At 46.3% G+C, this 26,792-nt stretch overlaps 1 protein-coding gene across 4 annotated transcripts in view; it reads right to left on the minus strand.

The window, feature by feature from the left end:
- Nucleotides 1-255: 255 nt before the first annotated feature.
- The window catches only part of LOC136438529 (zinc finger homeobox protein 3-like), a 126,131-nt gene continuing 99,594 nt past the window's right edge, over nt 256-26,792 (minus strand). For all 4 annotated transcript variants that reach the window (XM_066433342.1, XM_066433339.1, XM_066433341.1 and 1 more), the window contains exons 9-18: nt 22,473-22,635; nt 20,299-20,851; nt 19,301-19,948; nt 18,701-18,844; nt 15,838-16,104; nt 15,301-15,438; nt 14,457-14,759; nt 11,131-11,370; nt 9,194-9,292; nt 256-7,287 (exon numbers count right to left, since the gene is read on the minus strand). In XM_066433342.1, coding sequence (XP_066289439.1) covers nt 3,529-7,287; nt 9,194-9,292; nt 11,131-11,370; nt 14,457-14,759; nt 15,301-15,438; nt 15,838-16,104; nt 18,701-18,844; nt 19,301-19,948; nt 20,299-20,851; nt 22,473-22,635 — 6,314 coding nt within the window. In that variant the 3' untranslated portion in view covers nt 256-3,528. The remainder of the gene's footprint in view (nt 7,288-9,193; nt 9,293-11,130; nt 11,371-14,456; nt 14,760-15,300; nt 15,439-15,837; nt 16,105-18,700; nt 18,845-19,300; nt 19,949-20,298; nt 20,852-22,472; nt 22,636-26,792) is intronic.

The raw sequence follows: 26,792 nt of genomic DNA on the forward strand, positions 1-26,792 counted from the left end.
AACATAAGTAAAACAAGTAATAATTTTTTCATGGCCTGAACGTATCATCATATGTGAAGTTGACTCTACTGGGCTAGTACGAACTATTGTCTACCTTGTAAGTTTAATTTGTGTACTGTCTATACATTCTTGTATATGGCAGATGACTTGTAGCTTGCCCGTCGAAGCATGAATATACAGTGAAGGTCTTTCATAATAACCATAATATAATAACTATAAAAATACAACACTACAATAAAGCGAAGACACGGGATGTAGTTAAGAACGTGTAGTTTTTATTTTTACTGACATTGTCATCATACTATTGATCAGTGATAATAGCTCCAAGGCCAGGGAGAAACTTGGTTCTCTCTCTTTCGTACAGCCTACACGTACAAGTTATGTATACAAACATCTACGGACAACAAACAAATGTTCAGTCAGAATCGATTGTGAGGTATTGCAAGCAACAGTCAGTGTTAAAGCTATCGTTGAGTGGCGTACAAGACGGATTATTGAGAGACTTGTACGTTAAGAGTTAAGTTCAGACGGCACCTGTGGTTAGTGCATAAAGAGTGCAGCAGCAACGAGTCGCTGCAGAGTAGCAGAAGATTTGGATTGTTAGCTTGTGCTGGATTCGGTAACGAGCCAGGACAGAGGGTGCAAGGTGCGCCACCTAGCGGCCAACTTGCACAGTGCAGTGTCAGGAACTAAAGTAGTGAAGTTTTCCCCTTTGTTTAGCAAAAACAGACATTTTTAAACCCCAAAACCATATTTATCTGAATGGAAAAGTTATTGGACTCTCAGTATTGAGTTTGTAGCCATTTGAATACTCAGGACAGTTTGATGTGATGGTGTGAGACCATCATGCTACACCGGTGAGAGACCATGCACCCTCCATCCCAGCTCAGAGTCACTTTCTCTAGACTATAATTATTCGTTCCTTCCTTTGGGACAATCTGTATTTACTGCTTGTTACGTTCACAACATTCCCATAGATACGGAGGGACTCGGATGGCGAGTCTCGGAGAAGATAATGCACTGTATAGGTGTGGATTTGGTTTGGATTTGGTTTCAGAGCTGCTACGACGAGAGGCCCACGGACTTCGAAAACAACCGTCACCTTCTCTCTATCTCAGACTTCTCTCAACCAATAGGCCTGCAGACTGCTAGTGTTGTATTGCTGTATATTGCCGTGACATTGCTTAGAAAGAAATGCGCATGGAAGCGGTAAAATTGCAGTCTGATCGAGATGTAATACACAATCTTGCGTAATCACGATTTCAAAGTGGCCACTTGTTGGTTGCAGACGATGATTTTCAGGGGGGGGGGGGTAGGGATTTTTTTGATAGTTGAGAATACAGTGAGTACAAGACGTTTGTCTTGCTGCATACATTGCACATGATCTACGTCCGCCCCTTGCGTCTGTCTGTTAGTTGTTTGCGAGTCCGTGAGCCCAACGTTTACAGGCATGTGGTGTCCTGAGGGCAGGAAATAGTTCATTTACGGTCGCTCGGCGCCAACCGCCGCGCCTTCCACAGGAAGACTCTCCGGTCGACCACGATAAAATCCACGTTTTGACATCTTCCCAGGACTTGGCCTTCTCTCCGGGAAAATTTACATTATAATTATTAAGGCCAAACAGTGGGAAAATGCGAGGTGGCCACGGGGGAACCAGAAGGCGAGGCAGGCGGCGCCGGTAAGTTTTGATAAAGTCAGTCACATCTGCTATTAAAAATCTAAAAACGACGCTAAAAGCTTCTTGAAATGCAGTGCGAAGAAGCGATGACAACAATAGAAAATGAACTTTTACGTCAAAAACAGTAAGAAAACATCATAATGTTACATGTAATACTATCGAGGGGATAGAACAGAAAAAGGCAACTCTCACATATCCATGCAATGGATGACGTTCTTACAAGACAGACCAAACCGTTGTGCTTCAAACACGTCTTTCTCACTAGAGAGTAATTTGGGAGTATACATCATTAAGACCTCCCATTCAAACCTTTTCTATTGCAAATCATAAAATATATACATCAACTTCATGATTCTAAATCATAACAACATCTGATAACTTTCGTAACAATTACTGTGATATCTTAATAATAAGATAATATCAACGAACATCTACTAAACAACTAATAAAGTAGTAATGTATTAATGCGCTTAGTCGTCAAGTTACAGGCGATTCTGTAGACCACATGATCAAAAATATGTATATCCAAGACTGTAAGGAAAAATAACATTAAACTTTAAATACACTCACAATCTACTGTTACATGGTGAGCTGTTGTGGTTATGGTGCCTATAGACTATAGAATTCTGCTCATGAGTAAATACGATCTAGCATGACTAACTGTTAACGAATTCCCATTACTTCAGGCTTCACGTGAGGTATACGTGGTGGGGAGACAATATGTCGTGGTCAGTCCACGGGTCTCGCAGACGCAAGATCGGACCGTTACACTGGACCTCAAGATCGGTAAGATTTCATCCAACTATGCACAGGAATAACACGATTACGCACCAACAGCTCAGTGAAACGTCCTTCCGTCACACAGCTTTACAGGTTAATTACTGCAGTCTCCTGCAGTTCTTTGGTTAGCGGGATGCACTGTCAAAAACGACCCTCGTTTTCTTAAGAAAATCAAGCGAGGTCCCTTCTTACATCTTCCATCATTCACAGTACTAAAATGCCACGGTACATGCAAGTTTTTTGACACAGTGCACAAGACGACGAAATGCCCCACAGAAAAATAGACAAAGTTCACAGCTTGAAACTGTCCCTCTTTTTGAGCGATCTACCGAGGACGCAGCTCTATTTTGATAGAAGCTTCTTCCCCCATGATGAATAAATATGGAGTGATAGCACGCGTTTGTTGCAGGCCTTTCATAAAGGCCTGCCTGGTCAGATAGACACAACTCATCCCCAACTTGTAGGTTTGGCTACCTTGTGCATGTGTGGTTGCTTTGCAATCTGACATCTCACCAAAAAATAACAAATATTCACAACACTCGCTCTTTCTTCGTCTTATCTTTTTTTTGCGACATTTGGTTGGAATTTTTGTCTGCCAGACTGATCTTGTTACATATCAAAATAGAGCACTTCTGAAACAAAGCCAAGATGAGATTTTATTCCTCTAAAGATTAGGGAACTAAAAGGGACATAATTGATGACTTAATTGGTATTTCAGCTTAGCTGTTCTTGTCATATTACATCTAAATCTATATCCTCTATAGTTATGATTTTGTAAATCAGATCTACGATTTCAAGAACAAGACATCTGCATGTTAACTGCAGATAGAAACGCACTACTATACCAGACCTTGTCATTACGTGTCATTGGACACAATTCTCTGGACAAGAAGTCACTATAGAAACACATATAGACCACTACTACACGGAACATCTGCTTCCTCTCGTGAGCCAGAATAAAGTCACAGTGTGTGCTTAGCACAACAACAACAACAACACGGACATCCTCACCAATTTTAAAGCTTCAAATATTTGGCTTTTGCTTTTTTTCCCTACGGCTGCTGTTATCCTCAGCTCCCTTCCACCCGAGGTCTCTTCTCCTCCGGCGGTCCGTTTTCGTTATCGCCTAGCAACGGTCCTATGGACGGCCCGTCTGTTTTCCTACTGTCTGTTGCTTCGCTGCTCTTGTCTGCTGCTTCGTGACTCGCCGCGGAGTGGGGTAAAGTAGAAGTACTTGGCTTTGGTGTGCTAGTAGAAGTAGTATTAGAAGTGTTTGCATGTCCGGCTGCCGCCGCTACGGAGGCGGCGCCTTTCGTCGCCTCTCTAGACTTTGCTGTACCGTTGTCGATGCTACGTTCTCTTTCCTCTTTTTCGCTCTGCTTTTCCGGCGGAGTGTATTTGGCCGCGTTGGTCTTGTGGGCGGGCGAACGCAGGTGGCTGTCGAGCTGTTCGTCCCCCGCGAAGCGTTCGGAGCACGCCGCGCACCGATACTCGTCCTCGTAGACGCGCACCAGGGTTTCTTCGCTCTCGAACGTGCGGCCGAAGTAACAGAAGGTCTGCTGGTGGCCGATGGCGGACTCCTCGTCGGGGAACGCCATCTGACATTTCTTACAGATGAATTTGCAACGATGGCACTTGGTTACGCACGGGTGGCCGGGCAGGGCGGACAGGGACCCCGCTTTATGGCCCTCATGCTTCTTCTCCTCCTTCTCGGCTGAAGACGCCTTACAGGAGAGGTCCTTGGGGGCGTGCGGAGACATGAGTTCTTGCAGGGCCTGTGCGGAGTACTGTTGGAGCATGGGAGAAGTGATGTCGCCCAGGGCCGTCCCCTGCAGGGACACGGGGATGTCGTACGGGAAGAAGCTCTGCGCGGCGGCGGCCCCGGCGCCGTACATCTGGTGCAGGTAGGCCCCCTGCATGCTGGCCAGCTGCTGCAGGTAGTACGGGGGCAGCGTGCCCATGTAGTACGGCAGGAAGGCGGAACTGCCGGCCGAGAGCGAGTCGTGGGCGCTGATAGGGCTCTCCCCGAAGCCCGGGAGGGGCAGACTGGTTTCGGGCGTCTCGACTTTCTCCTCCTTGACCTTCACCTTCTTCTCTTTGCTTTGGTTTTCGGCGGTCGGGCTGCTGAGTTTGGGCGAGGTGCTCTCGCTGGCGCCCGCCTGCTGACCGAGCCCCATGAAGGCCATGGGGCTGAGCGGGTGGAGCGTGTGGAAGGCAGACCCCGGCATCTGCATCATGGGCGAGGCGCCCATCATGGCGGCCTGCTGGTGAACGGCTAGCGCCTCGTTAGCCTGGCGCAGGCGCTCCAGGCCCTGCTGCTGGAACATGCGCTGCATGGCCGTGGGGTCAACGTACTCCTTCTCCTTGGCCAGCTGCTCGGAGTAGTAGTTCTTCAGCTTGCCAATGTGCTGCTGGGTGAAGATGTGGTCGCGGACGGAGAGCTTGGCGGAGTATTTCACCCCGCAAAGACCACACTCGTCCTTGGGTTTGTCGAACTGTCCGGGAGGATAGTGCTTCCCGAGTGCCAGCTTGGACTTCTTGTCTTTGGCACGCGCGTTTTGGAACCAGACCTGGACCACCCGTTTGGGGAGCCCTATTTCGTTGCCCAGAATCTCGCACTCTTGCATGGTCGGGGTCTTGTACTCCGTGAAGGCTGACTTCAACATTTTGAGCTGGAGGTTGGACATCTGCGTGCGGTAGCGCTTGCCCGGCAGGTGCTTGTTGCTAGGAGACTGAGGATCGCACATGGACGACTCCTCGCTCCTCCCGGCACTCCCAGCATCCGAGTGCATGTCTTCGTCTAAGGTGTAGCTGAAGTTGTGAGAGCCGTCCTCATCGGAGTTGATGCTCTCTGCGACGTCGAGTCCGGACATGCCTTCTATGGAGGGGGATATCTGCTCCTTTGAGCCTAGCGTGTCGTCCCCCATACTGCTGCAGGAGGCCGTGGACTCGTTGAGAAGGCCCGGCAACTCATCCTTGATCTTATTCAGCCGCTGTGACTCCATCTCCTCTGACTGGGCATGGTTGCCCATCAGAGAGTTTTCGCCGTTCTGATGCTGAGCTGAGGTGGACGGCTGGTCGGTTTTGTCGTCCTCCTTCTCCTGCTTGATGGCTGCGAACCGAGCCAGCATCTTTTCTGCGGAGTGGTAGCTGTTGTCCCGCGGGCTGGACTGGTTTTCGGGCTTCTTCCCGTGATGGTGCTCGGAGTGGGAGTCCTCCGGGTGGTGAGACATGGCGGCCGCTTTGGCGAGCTCCGCGTCGGTGACTGTCTCGGAGCTCTGGATGATCGCTTCCACCGACTTGTTACTGCTGATGAGCTCCACCCAGTGGCGGGACTTGATGTGGGCGTCGAGCGCCGTCTTGGCCTTGAACATGGCGCGACAGAAGGGGCACCGCTTGTGCGTGAGGGAGGGCCCCGTGACCCGGAACTGGCCCTTGCGCTCGCGTGCCCGCGTGTTCTGGAACCAGACCTGCACCACGCGCTTCTTCAAGCCGACCTCCCTCGCGATCAAGTCCAGCATCTTCCTGGTGGGGTTGCAGTCGATCTGGTACTTCTGGTAAAGTATCTCCAGCTGCTCGGGCGTGATCGTCGTACGCAGACGCTTGTTGCCCTCGCGCGGAGAATCCTGGTCGGGGGAGCTCAGGGACAGCTGGCCGTCCTGCGACAGACCTTTCCCGTCCTCCATCTCCGAGTGTTTACGTTTCGACGAAGACGTTTCGCCGAGAGACTGCGGTAGGAGTGGGCTGGCGCCGGCGGCGGCCATCATCTGGTGAGCGGCGAGCTGGTCGAGTGCGTAGGGCATGTACATCATGTAGGGGCTGTCCATGAGCGGAGAGGGGAAGAAGGGGGCGTACGGGGACAGGAAGTGGACCTTCTGGTGCTCCCTCCACAGGTCGAAGGTCGGGAAGGCCAGGTTGCACTTGTCGCACTGGTAGTGCATGAGGTGTTGGGAGGGGGGCGGCGGCGGTGGCATGGCCGCGGGAAACTTGATCTCCTTTTTGTCGGATTTCGCTGCATCCTTCCCCTCCAGCCTCTCCTTCAGGTCCGTGGGTGTCTTGCTGTCGTTGCTGCTCGTGCTCTCGGCGCCGCTGCTCTCCCCGGCGTAGCACTCCTGCTTCTGGTGCTTCATCAGGTCGAAGAAGCGGGGAAAGACGGACTGGCACTTCTTGCACTGGTAGTTCAGGCCGGGCGTGCGCTGGTACCGGCTTTCGTCCACGCTTTCAGAGGTGCGGGGGCTGGTCGGCTGGTTCTCGAAGCTCTTCCGAGCCTTCTGGCGGGCATTCTGGAACCAGACCACGATGACGCGCGGGCTGAGGTTGAGGATCTTCGAGAGGTGTTCCAAGTCGTCGTCTTTCGGGTAGGCGTTTTGCTCAAAGAACTCCTGCAGAACTTTGATCTGGTAGTCAGTGAAGCGGGTCCTTCCCGCCCGTCGGGCGGTGCGCTCCGCCTCGGCCTTTCGCTGCTCCTCCTGTATCTGCGCCTGCGTTGTGGTCGCCACGGTTACGGGTGGATTCACGACAGGCGCTGCCATTGCGCTGGTCACCTTCTCGGTGGACGGCGTCGATTGCGACTTGCTCGCGGTTAGGTTCTTGGCGTCTTCGGGAAGCGGGGTGGACGGCGGGTTGTTGAAGTTGTAGGGCGAGTCCTTGTTGCGCTGGCGCTCCTTGAAGAGGGTGTTGCGGAACCAGTGCTTGATGACCTTAGTGGGCAGGCCAGACTTCTCGGACATCTCGAGGATCTGGTCCTCGCTGGGCGAGTTGTTGATGTCGAAGTGAGCCCGCAGGATCTTCAGCTGCTCGTCGGTGATGCGGGTCCGAGGACGCTTGCCCTGGGAGGGACAGAAGAAAAGACCGTAAGTAAATGCTCTGTGAATAGTTTCATCAAGTTGGTGAAGGAGTGACAACAACAAAGTTCTTCATTCACAACGGTACCTAGGAAACAAGCTGCTAGGAAGCCCAAACCTACACCACTTCTTTCTTACATCACAAGGTACCTGCCACCAAAAAAAATCAAGACCATAGCATGTCCAGGTCAAAAGATACAAAAAACAGATGTTGTGCTGCAGTACCAAGGTCACATACCAGGGGGCCTAAAATCGACCATAAAAACCCTAAGAAATTGACAGCAAAATGATTATTGCTAACAGCATGGTCACATTCGTTAGCCGTCATACGATCTTGATTCTGTTGAATTTTCGATCAGGCTGAGACAGAACAAACCACAAAGATCTTAGACAGCCTTTTCGGTCACAAGACAGCTAAATTTTGTATACAACTATACCAAAAATGCCCTTAGCGATTGTATGTTGTTTGTACAACAAATGTGCCCAGGCCCTAAAAGACATTTCTGAAAATCTAACCCCACAAAAAAGGTTTGAGAAGTTGAGTCTGGGCAATCATATCTCTGTTGTTCCTTCACTATCAATTGTATTGTACTACCGTAAAATTCCTATTTACGTACGCACCCCTCCTAACGTACGCACCCCTGATTTGGGGACGATTGCAGGCCTGACTCAGTGAGTTGAAACGTTCAGGGGAAAAACCCTCCTAACGTACGCACCCCCTCTCCAGCATTTCTGTGGATAGTTAAGAGGTTGACATGATCATCCTTCCGATGATGTTTACTGACTTAAAGGGTTACTGAGAAAATGTTTCTGGGTAGAAAATGTCAAACAATTTAAATATATGTATTATTCATTCTTTATTACTGATTGATTGTGTGGTAGTATTCCACACTTTCTTTGCATGAAGATGTACCATACTCTCATGCTGATATGTGATTTTTCCGAGGAAGAACCCCTCCTAACGTACGCACCCCGACTTTGGCGTCGGCCTGGAGCACCTGCTTGCAACTTGAAAAGTTTTAAAAGTGCGTAGGTAAATAGGGATTTTACGGTATGCATCATTGGAACGTTTGTTCATTATCCTTTACAATGCACCCCACTTGTTACGTCAATAACATGTAACACCATTGTAACATGTAATATATTTCCAATCATCTTTCCAATGCTCACATAACAGAATGAGTAAAGAAATCACCGTTCTTTTTATGGCACAAATTTTACCGTCAGTGGATTTTCCAAAATGCTTTCAAGCTAACCCACCTCAGAAATTTAGAGCAGGGAGTATAGGTTAGGGAGGACAAAACTTGACACAAAACAAGCAAATTATGATGAGTTTAAGCAAAAAAATAATGAAGTTTCATAGTTTCTTCCTCCATTTATCCTATTTTGAAGATTTTAACAAAAAAAGCCCTGCAATTCAAAAATTCAATGCTAGGTGGCCCAAACTTACGTAACTTTTTCCCAGGATCAAGAGCTAGGGCGCCCAAAATCTGATCATTTCCAGTTTTCGTCACAACCCAACAACACACTAGATACTAAACCAATCCATCCAGCAGTTCTTTAGATATCTTGTTCTTGAAAAGGCAGACATACAGACACACACACACACACACACACACACACACACACACACACACACACACTGCCTAAAATATAACCTCCATCTTTCGTGCAGATAATCAACTAGATCAAGGAGGCAGTTCTGAGACCATAACAAGGCGGTACAGCACCGTTCTTCCATTGCTCAACTTGACCCAAAACAAGCAAATTACGACAAATTTAAGCAAAAAACAAAAATCATGAAATTTCATTGTTTCTTTCTCCAGTTATCCTATTTGGAAGATTTTAACCAAAAAGCCCCTGCAATTCCAAAATTTAAAGCCGTGCGTACCTGGAAGTGTATTTTCTGGTGCTCGCGCCACATGTCGAGGGAGGGGAACATCAGACTGCACTTGTCGCACTGGTAGAGCTGGGGCGGCGTCTCCAACACCTGGAACACAGACGTGATGATGGGCATTACAGGTGCAACAGGTGAGACAACAGGTGCTTCAGGTGGGCCGTATGGCCCGTATCTCACCACAAAGCTTTCAGCAAGAGCTTCGGCCATCATTTCGTGTTTCTCTTGCAACAATAGCATCTGAGCTCCCTGAATAATACCCGACGGCTGAAGGTCTGAAATGCTTGACAAATGAGGGGTATGCATGGAGTTTCCGAGTACAAAGTGACGAGAAAATGACTTAACTGAAGATCATGAACATACCGAAATACTGGTGGTAACAGCATGACTAAATGACAAGTCCCCTTCACTGAGTTTGTCATGGGTTGGAAAATTTTCAAACTTTAGAATTGTTCTTTTCTAAAACCCCATGCAGAGCTTCAAAAGAAGCACTCCTGGCCATGGACTGAGGCAGGTCTCTCGCTGATATCATCGGTATTTAAAGCTTGAATTATTAATGACCTGCTTAACTCCACCTTTTATTGTGCACTGTCCGTTTGACAAAATGACCCTCTGGCTATTTCTGACACTTCTTTGATTAAGATTGTCATTTCAAACGATTCCTACGTCAATGTTGACATCAAAGGGTTAAATTTCACATGTGCTGTCTGATTTTTAAGATTTCTTTGGAAATACATGTATATTGTGCAAGAGGCAACTGCATGCAAAAGGCAATATTGACCGGCTGTACAATGCTTGATTGCAATTTAGTAAATGGCACTTCACAGCTTTCAGGGACTTAAAACCATCAAGATATAGATAGAGGGTCAAGGATAATTTCAGCAAAAAAAAAAAGCACAGCAGATATCTGGTATCAAATATATCTGATATCAGCTAGCTAGACAACAGAGAAGAGATAAAAATGTGAAAGAGAAAAAGAAGAAACTTAATGTCAAGATAGAAAACAAAACTAGCCTTGAAATAAACTGAAAAGCCGTGAAAAAATTTGCCAGACATCTCATCAAGAGGTGCATGTAAAACGGACATGCCTGGTTGCCTCTCTTTTCTTTCCTTTGCTTCTGGGTGTTTTCTTTCTTCTACAGTGCATCTTCCTTTATTGTCCTATTTTATCATACTCAACTCATCACTGTGCCCTTCTCTTTTCTTCGTTTCTAAGTGCTTTCCTTCTTCTAGAGTGCATTTTCTGTTATCGCTCTTCCCAATGAATTGCACGATTGAACATGGTGAAAGGTGCATCCAAGAATAAATGTAGATGAAGAGGGGTTAATGAACTTTGAAGTAGAAGGAAGAGGTTTTCATCCGATGCCAGAGAACAGAATAATTGATTTTTGTGCCAGAAAAGTTTTGATTCCAAAAACATCCTGGAAATGGGATGAAGAGGACATTTTACTGTTTTAATTTCCAATCCTTTATATTCTTCCAATTCCCGTGCCAGGAAACTGTCTAAAATTAAAGTTTTGATACGATGATCATCCTGAAAATGAAGTGATCCAATCCTCACATAGTTGGAAAGGGAAAGGGATTTCGAACCAGTTTAGCTCAAATGAACTCAATGAACAGATGAGCTAATCTTCCACTGGTCGTGACAGAGAAGACAGACACTATGTACAGTATTTACAGGTTCGTTGTACCGGGGAAATTCCCATAGCTCTTTTTGACAAGCACAATGAACAGTGGACCACGGCTTAACGTCCCGTCCTAAGGACTGCGATCTTTAACGGTAGAGTGCATGTCGGGTGAGCAACACAGCCGGGATCGAACCCGGGGCTTCTAGTTCCAGAGGCAAGATCGCTAACCACTGGACTACGCACGCTACCACGTTAACATGGACTCATGAAGTTACTTGGGAAGAATGGAAGCGTCCGTCTCACCTGTGAGGGCATGGGCTCCAGGGGCAGCAGGGGCTGGTCGGCGCTCAGCGTGGGAACGAGCGACGTTACGGGGCCGGGCGGCGGGGGAGGGGCGGGGACCGGGGTGTGAGGCAGCTGCGAGGGTGGCTCCTCCAGTTTCTCCTGCTGGTGTTTCTTGTCGTACTCCTCCCGGTACTCCTCCGCCAGCTTCTCCACGTGAGACAGCGGAAGCTGAACCTTGTGGATCTGCTCCTCGTGAGTCTGAGGGAAAAAACTTCAACTTTAGGTCACAGCAACTATCGGCTACTCAAAAAGCATTTCACTTCATCTCAAGCAGTGTGGTGTGTTACACTGAAGGGCAGTTATACTGACTATACAGAATGATACAGAAGCTGGTGTGTCACGCCGAAAAGCGGTTATACCTGCTATACAGATACAGAAGCTGGTGTGTTATGCAAAAGGGCGGTTATACAGGCTATACAGATACAGAAGCTGGTGTGTTATACAAAAGGGCGGATATACAGGCTATACAGATACAGAAGCTGGTGTGTTACACCGAAAAGTGGTTATACCAGCTATACAGATACAGAAGCTGGTGTGTTACACCGAAGGGCGGTTATACAGGCGATACAGATACAAAAGCTGAACAGGTGTGTTATGTCAAAAGGCGGTTATACTGGCTATACAGATACAGAAGCTGGTGTGTTACACCGAAAGGCATTTATACCGGCTATACAGAGCATTATACTTACACAAAAAGAAAAAAAAGAACTTATTTGCTAAATGGAAGTAGCTTGGAATTGTGGATCTGCTCTTTGTGCATCTGAAGAAACAACCTTCACCTCCAATGTATGTATCCAGCATTTCGCTTCATTACACTACAAGTTTGACATACGTGCAATACTTTGATCAAGGCACACCCAAAAATCATTTCAGGTAGAATTTAGCTGTTTTACAACTTGTCTGTAGAGAAGTTCATTCCCTCGAGGGTAATAGATTACTCTGGCACTTTGCTGAAAATCAGAAGAGCCACGTGTGACGATTATTTCCCTCTATTGTTCAGCAGATGTTTTTCTACGCTTGGCTGGTTGCACGTGGCAAGAGAAACGACTGAGAGGCCAATGACGTGAAGTTCAACACAGGTGAAGGCTGTGTTGTTTTTCCCAAAGTCTGAAAAGAACTATTATCCATGCTCCAACGGGCAACAATGGGGCTAGATTCGCAGACAAGACAGTAAAAGCAGGGAAGATTAAGGACACAAAGCGAAATTATCGAAGCGTGTCCAGCACATGTTTTTAGATGAAATTCTTCATAAACAAAATTGGACAATGGCACAAAATGTTCCCGATGAGTAATGTAATGTTTATGACTCTGATGTTAATTTGTCTGATGGAGTCTTGCTGCAGTTTCAAACTTAATGCAAGAAAATACATTTTGCCGTTCCTCCATGTTTTAGAATATAACATTTAATAAAGTGATGTACACATCGCGTTCTGTTTTCATAAATTATGTGATGTTTTAAGATTTTGTCTTTCATCATGATTTTCCCCTTGGCATACATCCCTCTATAGTTTTTGTACTCTGTAATATCTTCATACAGTGCAGCTATCCATCTCATTGATACTTCTGCACATTCTAATGTGCACAGACCTACATGTACAGATACAAATTGTTCATTGCAATTCAGGGCTTGAAATAGTGGGTGCATGTGCACCTGTGTGCACCCAAAATTGGAGCTGTGCACCTAATTTTTTACTGTGGGTGCACTGGTGCACCTAGATATTTTCATACTCTATAGGGTAACGTAGAGTAGTACAATTTAAACTTAACATCTGGATAAATTTCGATAAAAATCGGACGTTTCGGGCGTCCATCCGACTGCCCTTTTTCAACGAGAAGTTTACTTACGGATGCGTAAAGAATGTTAATGCCTAAGTTCTAAATAAACAAAAGGTAACGACTAAAGCGTTCTAAAAATGTTCAGATATAAATAGATGTTCGTTCTACAATACAAGGTATAGGGTAACGGTTAATAGGGTAACGGTTCTCTTGTACACTAAGCATACAGAATATTCTTGTCCACTAAGCATACAGAATATTCTTGTCCACTAAGCATACAGAATATTCTTGAAGTGTAAGTATCAGAAAAAGCAATAAAACCTTTTGTTGTACTTTATTTCATCTATTGCTTGGTTGAAATTTGAAATCTGGATAAAATTACAGATTGAAGTTCTTCAACTTCAACTTGGTTTACCCCCAGACAACCCCGCGAGGGGCAAAGTAGGGGGGGGGGGGGAGGAGGTCCCAACATAAGTTCTAGGAGAGGCTTATGTTTTGTTGACATTCAACTTTATTTTAAGTGGTGCACCCAAATGTTGTTCTGTGCACCTGTTTATTTTGGTTGGGTGCACAAGTGCACCTATTTCCAAAAAAGAATTTTGAGCCCTGTAAAAATCTTGAAACCACTTTTATTTCAAATATTTTAACTGTACTTTATGCTGTACGTACAGCAAAAAAAGAGTTGAAATGTCAAGTCTCCAAAATGGCACTCCCCTAGCTCAGTGCAGTGACCTTGTGTATCCAATTCTTGAGGATTACAACCATTTCTCAGTAGCATGCATGTTGCATGAGCAACAGGAGTTAGCCAAAATTTAAACCCCCAACCTGTAGGTTTTGAGGCAGGGTCATTTCAACCACTGTCCAGCTGTGGTGAGTTCTTCTGTGACATAAACAAATGTCCTTGACAACTATTTGCCCTTTTGGTCTTCGTTTTCTTTGACTCTATTCCGTACTTCAGCATTTGAGTGTATTGGTTCATTCTGTTACAAAATCAAGTCACTGCACAAAATCCTATCTTTAAGGCCACTTCCAAGTATGCGTAAAGGTTCACTTGAGTGAAGTAACGGAACCTTTACGTATACTTAAAGGTGTGCTTAAAGATACAATTTCATGCAGTGAGTGCCCTTGACCAGTGACCTTGAGAATGAAGATGGAGGAGAGCTTGTTCTTGCAGAGTCAGATAAAGCACTGAACTACGCATGCTACCATCTTCTGTCCAGTAACTGTTGTCATCTCATCTATCCCTTAGCAGGGGTTCATCTAAATCAGGAAAGAGGGGCGCTGCGCCCTCTTGTTTCAGCCCAGCGCCCCCTTGTCGAATTCATACTTTAGCTTAATCCCCAGAATACAGCCTTCACTCAGCAATCGATTCTCCCATAAATACATAGAATTCAATCCCTCACTTGTGCGTGCTCCCTCTTATTCAATTTTTCTAGACAAAACCCTGCCTTAGTCTAACTATTTGCCCTGTGACGAAAACGAGTGTCCTTGACAGGTGAGCCACTGACCTTGAGAATGAAGATGGAGGAGAACTTCTTCTTGCAGGTGCTGCAGGAGAACCGGTCCACCTTCCTGTCGGCCTCCGTCTCCTTGTTCAGCACGTTCTGCATCCCGCGCCGGTTCTCGTTGAACGCCATCACCATCTCCAGCCCGAGGTCGCTCAGGATCTGACGCTGGCTGTTCAGGATGCGCCCGCTGGACGAAAACGGCGGTTGGGGTGTCGTCATGGCAACGGACGCGGCGCTGGCGGAGGCTGCCGCGCTGACCTCTGGCAGGTAGCAGTACATCTGCTGGTGTTGCACTAGCGCCTCCTGGAGGGCACAAATGGAACAACATGTTTAAAATACAATTTTAAGTATAAATGTGGAACAAATCGTATTGATAGAGTCACTCTGCTAATTGACAACTAATGAAAAAATTAGAAAAACTGCATACTTTTAATACATTTTTCAACACATGTAGTCGCTCCTCTGAATAAAGAATAAAGACTAAAGAATAAAGGCACTAATTGGTCTGAAGAAAATACCAACAGGTCTCGCATGCCAGATGCAGTTCCGCCGAAAGTTGCTAGATGTCACAGCTGTCAGCCTGATTTAAGAAATAATGCTGAAACGGGGGATCAACATGAAAACAGAGTCTGAGGGGGAAGTTTGTACCTTGATACACTCAGTTTCAAGGAGTGGATGCAGCAAGATTTGACTTTTCCTGAGTCATCTGTTTTCATATCAGCCTCTTTGCTAAATTTTCACTTTAAAATGTCCAAAAACTAAAGAATTCAGTCGAGTGTCACACAATGAGCCTTGTGTAGTGTTGAAATGAAGCGAACAGAAAAAAAATGAACAAAAGCCCCACCTGTGAGACGAACATGGAATTGCACCTCTGGCAGGTGTAGACGGAGGGCATGTTGAGCGGCATCATGGGATAGTTGCCAAAGAGGCTGTGCACCTGATGCAGCTGCGCCTGGGCTGCCACCTGTTCCGCCAACGCCTGCTGTGGGGAGAAGATATTAACACTCTAAATATGGTTATTGTGTGCGAACACATACTCACACACACAAATATAAACACATGCCTGTTCCGCCAACGTCTGCTGTTGGGTGAATACATTAACACTCTAGATAAAATATGGCAATTGCGCACGCACAAACACACACACACAATCAATCATTCGCAGGCATCACACACACATATCCAAACACACACTCTCACTCTCACTCTCACATTCACTCACACACATACACAGACACGCACACAGACACGCACACACTCTCAGACAAACACACACACACACGTTGTTAACCTGTTGCTGTTGCTGCAGGATGTCAGCGATGCGCTGTGCCTGCTGCTGTTGTTTACCTGTTGTTGTTTACATGAAGGGAAAGTTATTTACCTGTTGCTGTTGCTGCAGGATGTCAGCGATGCGCTGTGCCTGCTGCTGTTGTTGCTGCTGTTCCTGCTTCTCCTTCAGCTTGTCCGCCAGTTTCTGCTCGGTGGTGGTCGGCTCGGAGCTGGGGGGCTGGGGGGAACCCTGCGTGGGGGTGGGGGTCGTCCCCCCACCCTTCCCAGAGCCGGCCATGGCCTCCAGGCGCGCCGCCCGCGTCTGGTGCAGGACTGAGCGCATGTGGATGTCCAGGGTCGAGCCTTGGCTGTACGCAACCTGAGGGCGGGGACAAACAAAAATGTAAATGAGATACGACAATTGTTCAAAACGAATGCCTTCATATAGCTTCACCTACCGATGAAGCTCATCTTCCTCTGGTCGTAATAACAATATTCCAGTGCTATTTTCACTGCTGTGCTTTGAAAATACAGTAAACAGTACTAGTGGGCCACTGATTAATGTCATATCCTAGAGACTACCACACTTTCATGAGGCAGCACAAGTTGGGTCAGCAAAAAAGATGAGATTCAAACTCAACACCAGGGTTGCTAACCACTGGACCACATGCCACTTCGATCATTCCCAACCAATTCTACTAGAAACAGTTTAAAGGCTGGCAGAGAAAAGGGGAAAACAGAGAGAAAGACAGAGAAAATGTTGCCAGACCATCGGTGATGTACTGTCCATACTATGAGATAGGTGAGGTGGACTAACCAGTCATCTATGCCAGAGTGTTTTACCTTAACAACGGCACACTGAGAGTCTACCTACATATGTCCTGAAAGGAAAAATAACAAACGCATTCTCTCCTTTTGTGAAATAGCCTCATAAGATATTTTCATTATTGCTGAATAACAATCAGATTTAACACAATTAGCAGCATTTTTGTGGGGCTTTGTCTCCTTGCAGGGATAGCAACGTTAAGTTTTTCTTGTTACTCTTCTTTTTCCTCCTGTTCCGACTGATATGAATAAAAATGCTGTCCTAATCAGCACTAATCAACTTGGCTCATGGAACTCGCCACAAAGGAAGGAGTCATTTGTTAATGAGATGATGCTTCAAAGCAAATGGAAACCAACCTCACTAATAAGGCTTGCTGATTACCGGCCTTTGAAACTCGCCAAATGACAGGATCAGAGCAAGAGAGAGACACGAACGCTGCATTCAATTGAAGTCATTATAATCCCGCAGGATACATTTCGCGTTGGAAAAACCAACATTTGCGTGGCCGGAGAGCACGCAAGTCTTTCTTTTCCAGATCAACTACACCCAAACACAATCCTACATGTAAATGAGACAGCAGCAACATCTAGTCTCATGCATACGGTTGCCCCACATTGCTTTCCTGCACGAAACTGTGTCAGCAATGATCTCGCACAGTACTTATCCCAGTAATACGGTACAAGGATAGATGTTCACAGGCATTCATTTTCGCAGTTGTGAGAAAATGGACTGTTCAAGGTGGCTTTAAGTTCATGGTTGAAATAATGGGGCAGTCAGGCTCAAGACAAAACAAATATTTTCGCGGTGGTTTCTAGTTTTCGGTGAAGGTAAAAATGCAAACATGAAACAACTGCAAACATTTACCCTTTTACAGTACTTTGGAGAGCAGTGGACACAAAAGGTAATTATTTCCAAAGAGGAGAAGTTAGAAGACCTAGCGTTCTAAAGAATAATGTCCCAGCAAAATACAGAAAAAGCAGAGGAGAATACACTGCAACCCTAGCAACCCTGGGAAAAGTGTGGTTATCTCGTCATACTGAAGGATGGCAACTTCTAATGTTTTAGTCACGGACCATTTCACTTAACAGGGCTCGAATCACTGGGTGTGCACCCGAAATTTGAGCTGTGCAGCTAGTTTTGTATTGTGGGTGCACTGGTGTACGTAGATATCTGGTGTAGGGCAACATACAATAGCCAAGAATAAGAAAAATGAGAAAATTTTACCCTTCCTGTTCAGAAGTTTGAAGTCAGCTACAGAATTTGGGTTCATTCAGATTTTCTGTGCACCTAATGTTTAGATTACATGCACACCTCTTGCACACCTATTCCCTAAAGATGAATTTAGAGCCCTGTATGGCCTTGATTTGACAATGCAGTTACATCTATATCTCTACCCATATCTCAATCTCTTACAAACTGATTTAGTTGTAACTACCTGGCATAGAAGAAACTGCGCAGTCAGGTATTGACATGATGAACAGCGTGCTTAAGCCAGATACAATTCCACTTCGGTCTACCTCTACATGAAAGAACACAATCAGCACAAGAGCACATCAGTGTTGGTAGGCGCCACACCCAAGGCTTAACATAGACTGTCTTTCCTTCAGAACTTATTTTCAACCAATGCTTCTGCTCCGGGAGAACTGGGGTCACATGTGAGTGAGTGGATCAGTTTAGGAGTCTCTAGGCTTAAGTATTGGGTTCAAAATTTGGCAAATGTTACTTTAAACAGCCATCTAGCAACACATGCGGAGCCAGTCAGTTTTGCTTGAGGAAGGTAGGCAGCTTGGCAGCTGTGAAGAATTAATTGGCCACTGATTTGGAGAACTTCGTACATCTTTCAAGTCTATTCCAGTGACTATTATTCACCTTAGATTGTCTTCATTTACATCATTGACATATCCATTCAGTTTTGGTTCAGTCACTGAAGAAAGACAGTGGATGCTGTCTGAAACGTCTGACCGTTTGCAAGACGTTTGTATGGAGTACTTACGTTACAGATGTTGTACTTGAAGGGTTTCTTGTCTCCACTGTCTAGTTGTGTAAAAGAAGTTCCATACCCCAAACCATACACGGTTAAAGATTTAGCAAACATACTTTACCTTAAAAAAAAATGTATAAAGTTGGGTCTTAGAAGCAATGTACGTACGTTACAGATGTTGCATTTGAAGGGTTTCTTGTCTCCGTTGCTCTGATCGGCGCCCCCTGTCTCCTGCATGGTGCGCTTCAGCTTGTGCAGGTGCGAGACGGAGTTGTAGTGCACAAGGAGGATGTTCTTCTGCGTGAAGGACTCCTGAAATCACAATAACAGTCAGGAATCGAACATCTCATAACTCCGTGAAATAAAAAGAAACTGTACTATTCCTAAATGAGATTTGACGAATGTAAAGTGGCAAAGTAGCCTAGAAAAATATGGTGTTACAAAGTCTATCAGGGGTGTCCCTGTGGTCAAGTGGTCTGCGCCTTCTGCCTCTCACCACATCTGGTTCAAATTACTTTGACCAGAAGGACTGGGGTTCAAGCCCCAGGTAGGACACCTCTGGACAAGAGGCGCATTGAGTCATACCAAAGACTTTATAAAAATGGTACATACTTGTGAAACAGTATGGAAGTTAAACACACTTCACTGCCAGTTGAATAGCCCCCTGCTACAGTGATTGCACCACAGTGTGGCCCAGGGCTATGAAACGGAGATGGTGTGGGAGGATTTTAACTAACAAAGTCTATGATATCCTACTTCCGGCCTTACCTTGCACACATCACACTTGTAGGGGCGGTTGGGGTCCAGGTACTTGTCCATGGGGTACATGGGCCCTCCGCTCTTCCGATGCTCGGCCGACTTGTAGTGCGCGGCAAGCTCGCCCTGAGATGCGCACGTCACGTGACAGTGGTCGCAGGTCAGCGGTTTGCTGGGGTCAAGCGCGCCCGTGTCGTCTTCAGACGTCGTGCTCTTGCTGTCCGCTCCGTCCTTCGAGAGCAGGCCGAAGTCGACCTCGGCCCGCCCCTTCTTGTCTCCGAGCTCCGAGTCCTGAGACTCCTCATCCTGCTTGGTCATCAGGGAGCTTGGTGAGGTGGCCGTCTCCGAGGAGAGATGGAAGGCTCCCTGGGGGTCTCCACCCAAGGGCAGGAGGGCGTCTCCGAACATGTTCCAGTAGGACATGTCTCCGTTGGCGCGGGCCCCGACCTGCTTGGCCGCCTCGGTGGAGTCGAAGTGGCTGGTCTCCATGTGCTTGTGGAGGGAGGAGATGGTTCGGAAGCTGCGGTCGCACACCGAGCATTTGGTGGCCGCCCGGATCATGTGGTACTGCGAGTGGGTCTGAAGCTTCTCCATGGTCTTGAAGGCCAGCGAGCACTGGTTACAGCGGTACTTGTACACGTGGCGGTCCGACACCGGCACCTGCAATCAGTCGGAATTTTGTTTAGTCGTCGTTTCATCGATGTTAAGATCGATTTGTTGCAATTTCAGTTGATTAGTTGTGCGCCTCAGGTTTCGTCTCAGAAGCCACATAAGGTCACACACACCCTGGTGAGTATACTGACAGTCGTATACGATTACTACCAACAAGTTGTGACTTTATTTTATCAACTGTTATTTTTATCTATCTTATATGTATCTGTAATTAGTTGTAATTTCATTTATGATCGAGTAAGGTATATGTTTGTATTTGCCCTGTAAATTTCTGAGGCAAGTCTCTGTAATAACTATGACGGATGTTACTAATGTATTTCCTAAACAAACGAACAAACCTGCTGTCTCTTCGCGTGGATCTCTCGGAAATGTGACTGGACCGCAGCGGAGGACTTGAAGTACTGGTTGCAGCCCTTCTTCCAGCAGAGGAAGCTCTGCCCGTCCTCAGACGTCTCGGGCGCATGTCCGGTCTCCTTCTGGTGCTGGCAGAGGTTCTCGAAGTTGGTGAAGACCTGCTGACACTTGTGGCACTGGAGGAGGTCGGCGTCGTTGCTGTCTTCCGAGTCCTTCCCCTTGTCACCCGAGGCCGCTTCGTCGCGATCGCCATCCTTCGAAGACGACGACTTCGCTTCGCCGCGGTTGGCCTCTTCGAGGGCGGACATGACGGCGCGGTCCATGGCCTGTCTCCCGTTGGTCGGGGGCGGCGCGTCGGTGGAGGTTGTTGCCGGGTAGGAGGGCATGGGGATGATGAGGTCTGCCTCGCTCACGCTCATGAGCAGGCGCTGCAGGCAGTCGGGCGTGACGTTGTGCAGCCTCGTCAGGTGCAGCTCCAGGTGGTACTTGTCGTTGCAGGCGTCCTGGCAGAGGGGGCAGCGCACCAGCGGCTGGACGCTGGGGGGGAAACAGAAGGAAATTTACTATAAAGATAAGGAAGACAACACCGGTGATGAACGGAGACGAGGGGGGGTACAAACTTAGCCATATTTGGGACAGTGTTCTCACCGCAAAAGCGCCACCTACATCGGCTACTTAAAGCGGTGAGAAGCAGTACTCCAGTCAGAAGCTCTGATGAAGGTGTCTGACAGACACCGAAACGTCAGCAGGTGAGATCAATACCTGGTTGTGTATAAAGAATTTCCCATATCCTATTTTCTACCAACCTGATGAAATTATTTTCGGAAGGAAATTTACTCTTTACAACTCTTAAACATTTACTCCGTGAATAGTTTCATCAGGTTGGTAAGTCACTGAATAAAAAGACTATGTATAGAACCAAGTGATTTATTTAACCAATGTTTCAGTGACCATCTGTCAACTACCTCGGGGCAATTCTGACTGGTTCACATTGCACTGCAGCACAGGTGTAACAGTGTATATACGTAAATACTTTGCGTTTGGGAATACATCTATAAGCAGCGACACCTGTGCTGTAGTGCAATGTGAACCAGTCAGAATTGCTCTGAGGAAGGTGACAGATGGTCACTGAAACGTTGGCTGAATAGTTGTGTAAAAAAGTTTTTATTCACTTAAACATTTACCCTCAAACCTACATATGAAAATAGCCATATTTCGAAGGGCAATGTATCAACTACTAAAAGTCTACAAACAATTGAAATCCATAACAGACTTACAGACAAAATCTTTGTGTGGCGGAATCATGTAACCTGGAGGAATTATGTAAATAGATGTTACTCTTTAAAACTTAAAAACTTACTCTCTAATTCTAAACCTACATATGACCATACAGTTAGTCAAATTTCGAAGGGCAATGTATCGCCTTCGAAAAGCCGATAAACATTTTGAAATCCATAACTGACTTACAGACAAAATCTTGTTCAAAGACGCACAAAACATATGGTTTTAACTAATGGATTTTCTTTAAACATGTCAAAGCAGGTACACAAAATCACCCACCTGCTCTGCCAATACAAATGTGTATGCAAACTGACATAAAGCCCAAGCTAAAGACTTTAACTTTACTTTCCTAAACCTCGACTTTGGTATTCACAAGAGTTGAGACTTAAGAGCCCAGATCTTCGAAAGACCAGATCAAGTGAAACAGCGCTTCCATTAGTTTTTTGTTTGACAACGTGGTTTCCTTGCTTAAGGGCTGACTATTTTGGACAGGGTGTTTGCCTATCTGTGATGCAAGTCTTCATGGGTGATTAACAAGCTTCCTAGAAAGACTCACTTTGTTCTCCTTCACCTCGACTTTGACAGTAGGATTTCCTTGGACAAGTTGTTACGAGTAAATAAAGGCTGAGACAGACACGATGTTTTCCTACCTGTGCTGTGAGATGATGTACGCCTTGCATCTCCTCGGGCAATTTAAAGGCTTCCTAACAAGACTGGCCGAAGTTCAACACTTGACTTTGACAGAAAGTTTTTTTACCTGTGCTATGAGAAGATGTGCATCTTCATGTGTAACTTAAGAGCTTCCTAGCAAGACTGGCCCAAGTTTGACATCTTTAGCTTTGCTCCTAACCTTGACTTTGACAGAAAGTTTTCCTACCTGTGCTGAGAGATAATGTGCATCTTCATGTGTGCCTGGTCTGCGGTGGTGTAGTTACAGTAGGGGCACGGGTACAGCAGCTGTTGTCCGTGGCCGGGTGACGGGGAGGGCAGAGCGAACGCCGTTCCCTGCACATCCGGGGTCGACGCCTTCAACAGATCTCCTGCAATCAGGAACAAGACAGAACAGCTGGTTACTGACTGTTGCATGTACTTTGGTGGTTGTTTATGAACTCTTCGAGTGGTAGAGACCTTGAAACAGTTATAAAAGAAAGGGTGAACTGTCAACTGAAAAGAATGAACCAGTGGGAAGGCATGTATGTACAAAACATTGCAAGGCGATGCATGAAAAGAAGCTGATTCAAAATACATTTGGTTGAAGTGAATTAGAATCACATATATCAGATACCCACAATGAAAACAGTTATGGAAACTAGTAAGTGCACGTCAATCGAAGCCAGTACCACACACATATGTGGACATGGCAAGTTTGCTGCACATATGTAGGCCAAATGAATTAATTACGAAGAAAAAGTCTTCTACGTGATCATAACTCTTCCTGACATCACAGTCAGCACAGGTGTGTTTGCAGGAATAAGTCGTTAACGCAATCTCCCGAGTCTAACAGAAGGACTTGGCAGCAGGATTGCGCAGAAATGTCAAGAAGTCATCCCAGATCATTTTTCGTTTCCCAGCCAGGATCCTGAAACGCTGTAATTGGTCGGCCGTAACGAAGTTTTGACGTAACGGAAGGGGATGACGGCAACAGTGTGGGCGATGGGACATCTTGAAAAGAATCGTTAGGGCCACAAACGAGATAACACACAACCTGATTACACTCCCCATATCTACATTTAATGATGTCAGTTTTGCAACAACGGATGTTCAGACTTGAGGGGACGGAAGAGAGAAACGGATTAGCTCAACCAAGACATGATTAAATCATCACGCGCATATATCCTGATAGGGAGAGGTACATAATTGGAGGCGAGTCCCTCGTAAAGACTTTTCCATGAAATCAACCGTGCACGAAATGTTTCATCTACTGTTGTCAGGCAAGCAAACGTAAGAAACTCATATCACAATTCAGTTCCTGAAACGTGCGGTAAGGTACTGAATATGCAGGTATTCAGAGCTCACAAGAAGTTTGCAAACTGGAGCCGACCACCCTGATGACATAGGGCCACCGGAAATGACCACGTGAGAAGGCACATGTCATCTTGATCCAGTTTCAACTACTAGTAACAGAAAGGTATTCTCACATTGCATGTTACAACACAGCAAGAACAGATACAGTACTATCACAGCAAACATGGGCTCAACATAGCAGGAAATTCAGTCTATCACTTGGAGATATCGTTATTTTTAACATAATACCAGCCTTGTCATGGAGGCAAAATACTGTAGGGTGACAATGCAATAGCTGGTCTGTTCCAGGAAAAACAACACCCACAAAGTCGCAAATCTGACAGCGCCTCATGACGAGAGATAAGAATAAAGAATAAGTGTCCATAACACACAATATCGCTACGGAAGATAAGTTTGAGGCCTTTTCCAACAAGCCCTGATGTACAGCACAGATAGGTCAGTAGTGGGAAATGTCCACACACACGACAACATGATCTACAAAAAGTCCAAACTGTCGTCAATCTAAATCACACTCGAAAACCCGGCTACAACCAGCCTTCCATCCGCTGTCCGCCTACCATTGCTCTCTCGGGGTTACGCCGCCGCCGCCTGCAAATGCGATTTTTCGGTGCCACTTCCACTCATCAAACTCCTTGGAATTTCTCTCCCGACGTCACGATCGCCCTGCCCGCGCCCAAGGCCAGGGCCTATCTGCCGAGTATAACCGCCGGGCACGCCGCACGCAAAGACACCGCAGCCTCCTTAAGCCTGACAAACCGGCGCCGCGCCGCCGCAGATAGCACCGTCGTTACTCCCACCTCATTTTTTTCATCAGCAAGGCCTGTTTAGAAATTATTAAAACTGTGCGAGGTTACCCCAATCCTGGTTCCCAGGCCCTGATATCTCTACTGCGCATCCATCAATGGCCGAATAAATGCACAGAAGCAAACAAGGAGGGGAGGACATCTTTCAAACAGGTCCTTAGAGTAATGCGCGCAATTATTTGGGAGAATCTAGCCGTAAGCAAGAACCAAATTTCACTGCTTGATAAACTCGGGCCGAGAAAATGCGTCATTTATCTTAACCCTCTGGTTGACGAATGGTCTATCTGCAGAAAGGAATTATACATTTTGTGGGCTTCAGCACATCGCGGCGCAGTCTCTGCATGGAATGTGGCAGCCCGGCAGTGTAATTAAGTCCAGCAATGGCCCAAGAGACCCACATAATCTTACAGTCGACATCCCATGTCATTTGTCTGCCGTCGTTAGAACCGTCCTGGGTCACAATGTTAGCACCTCCAGCTCTGAATGATATGTGCAAAATGATGATATATGGTGGCTCCTGACAAACTGTGTGTTATAGAATCTCCAAATGACACGATTTTCCCGCTAATTTACCTCTGGGGGAAGCGCGAGTCACTGCCGGGCACTAAATCTTTCCCCTCATTAAAATTCCGGGTCGCGAAAACCTGGGCAAACGGAAATGACAGGCTCCCTTCACGGTTCATAATCTGGGGATGCGCTTTATTAAAGCAAGGATGAGGCGGCGAACTTCTACAGGGAGACATACATCACGGCGAGGCGAGAAACTTCGCAAAGCCCGAGGACAACGCCTGTGAGACCACAGGTGCTACTCCCCGAACGGCGAAACGTGCAGCGCTACGTCACTCCTTCAAGTCACCCGGTCCGTCAGGGGTCCCGTCGTACATGCAGCGACAAAAGAACGACAGCAACCCCTGGTGAAGCGGCAAAATACGCAGCACTGTCAATCTGTCATCTCACCCTGCTCTCCAAACTAACAAACCACACAGGTGACAAAAAAAGAGAAGAGAAAATAAAACCTCCGATAGTTCCTTGTGAAGTGGTAAGACCATGTCAATCCATCAGATCACCTTGTTTGTCAAAGGGACTTTCATACATAATAAACAACACACAGGTGTTGAAAAATATAACATAACCATAGTCACCGAAGGTTCTGGACTTTGTAATGATTGGTTGGCAACAACTTTGGGCCGTGAACAGATTCAAAATGGCTACTGCACTTGCACTGTCATTCTGTTTCTAAAGAATATATCAACGTTTACAGCGCATTTTCTCAAGTTTCAAAATCAAATACTGAAGACTTTGTTGACACAAAACCTTCACAGACGGTTGGGATGTCAGTAAAGACTCCTTTGGGTCCAGCTGACGTTGCTTACGTGCTTAAACACACACTCTCACTATCTGGTTTTCCGTTCATTGTGCCCCGTTTTCCAGAGTCGGATGTAAATTTTTCTTAAAACTGCTGACGGTGTGGTTCAAATGAAGACATAGATGACAGACCAAACTTTCTGACAGGCACACATACCTTGTGGAAACGAGTCGTCCCAACATCAAGGCACAAACACCTCGGGAAAGGCAGCGTTCCACATCAAAGTCATACCTGTAAGTTTTGTGACGTGATTTGAGTTACGTTCCCACAGGCCTCGTCAGAATAAGAGATAGAAATGGACTTTCTGAAGGAGCGTCGAAGTAATCAGAGCGGGAGAAATCAGTCATACGTCATTTGGAAGCTGCATGGTCTAGGCACTAATTGTCCAAATTGAAGCATTCCGTGAGAGAACATGCCCAAACCTCCGCACTTAACAGCTTGACTCGCACGGGATATGCCTCGCGGGCCGTGATTACATTCCCTACCTTTATTAGTAATTCCTCATCGTTACTTTTCAACTAATTAATGTTCTTGATTGTCGAGTCTGATTACTTGTCACTTACGACGCCGAGGTGGTGGGCCGTTTTTCTCGTTTATAGCAGTTAGTGACGAGGACTTGTAGTACATTACCGTGGGCTTAATTACAACTACGCTTGTCAAGACGTATTGGGTCCACAAAATATCAGATAAACATTGTGATGCATTTCCTTCAAACTTCCCAAAGCTCCGCCACAATGATGAAGTAAAGAAATCGTAATCGGTAGTAAGAAATCTCGCAGCGTGTCCTTCTTTCTCAATTATTTCGAATGACAGAAACGTAAGCCCGCCGCGAATATTCATCAGTTCGCATCTTCTGTCCAATTCTTTCAAATTTCTGGCATTTTACGACTTCCAATAGAAACGCAATAACAATAAAAAAAGGAGGCATTCGGGGAGGTGAAATGCAGACCAGGGGAATTTGTGTAAATACATGTACATCAAAACGGGCACTACTCATTCTGTA

This window comes from Branchiostoma lanceolatum, chromosome 7, assembly GCF_035083965.1.
Source record: "Branchiostoma lanceolatum isolate klBraLanc5 chromosome 7, klBraLanc5.hap2, whole genome shotgun sequence".
NCBI lineage: Eukaryota > Metazoa > Chordata > Leptocardii > Amphioxiformes > Branchiostomatidae > Branchiostoma > Branchiostoma lanceolatum.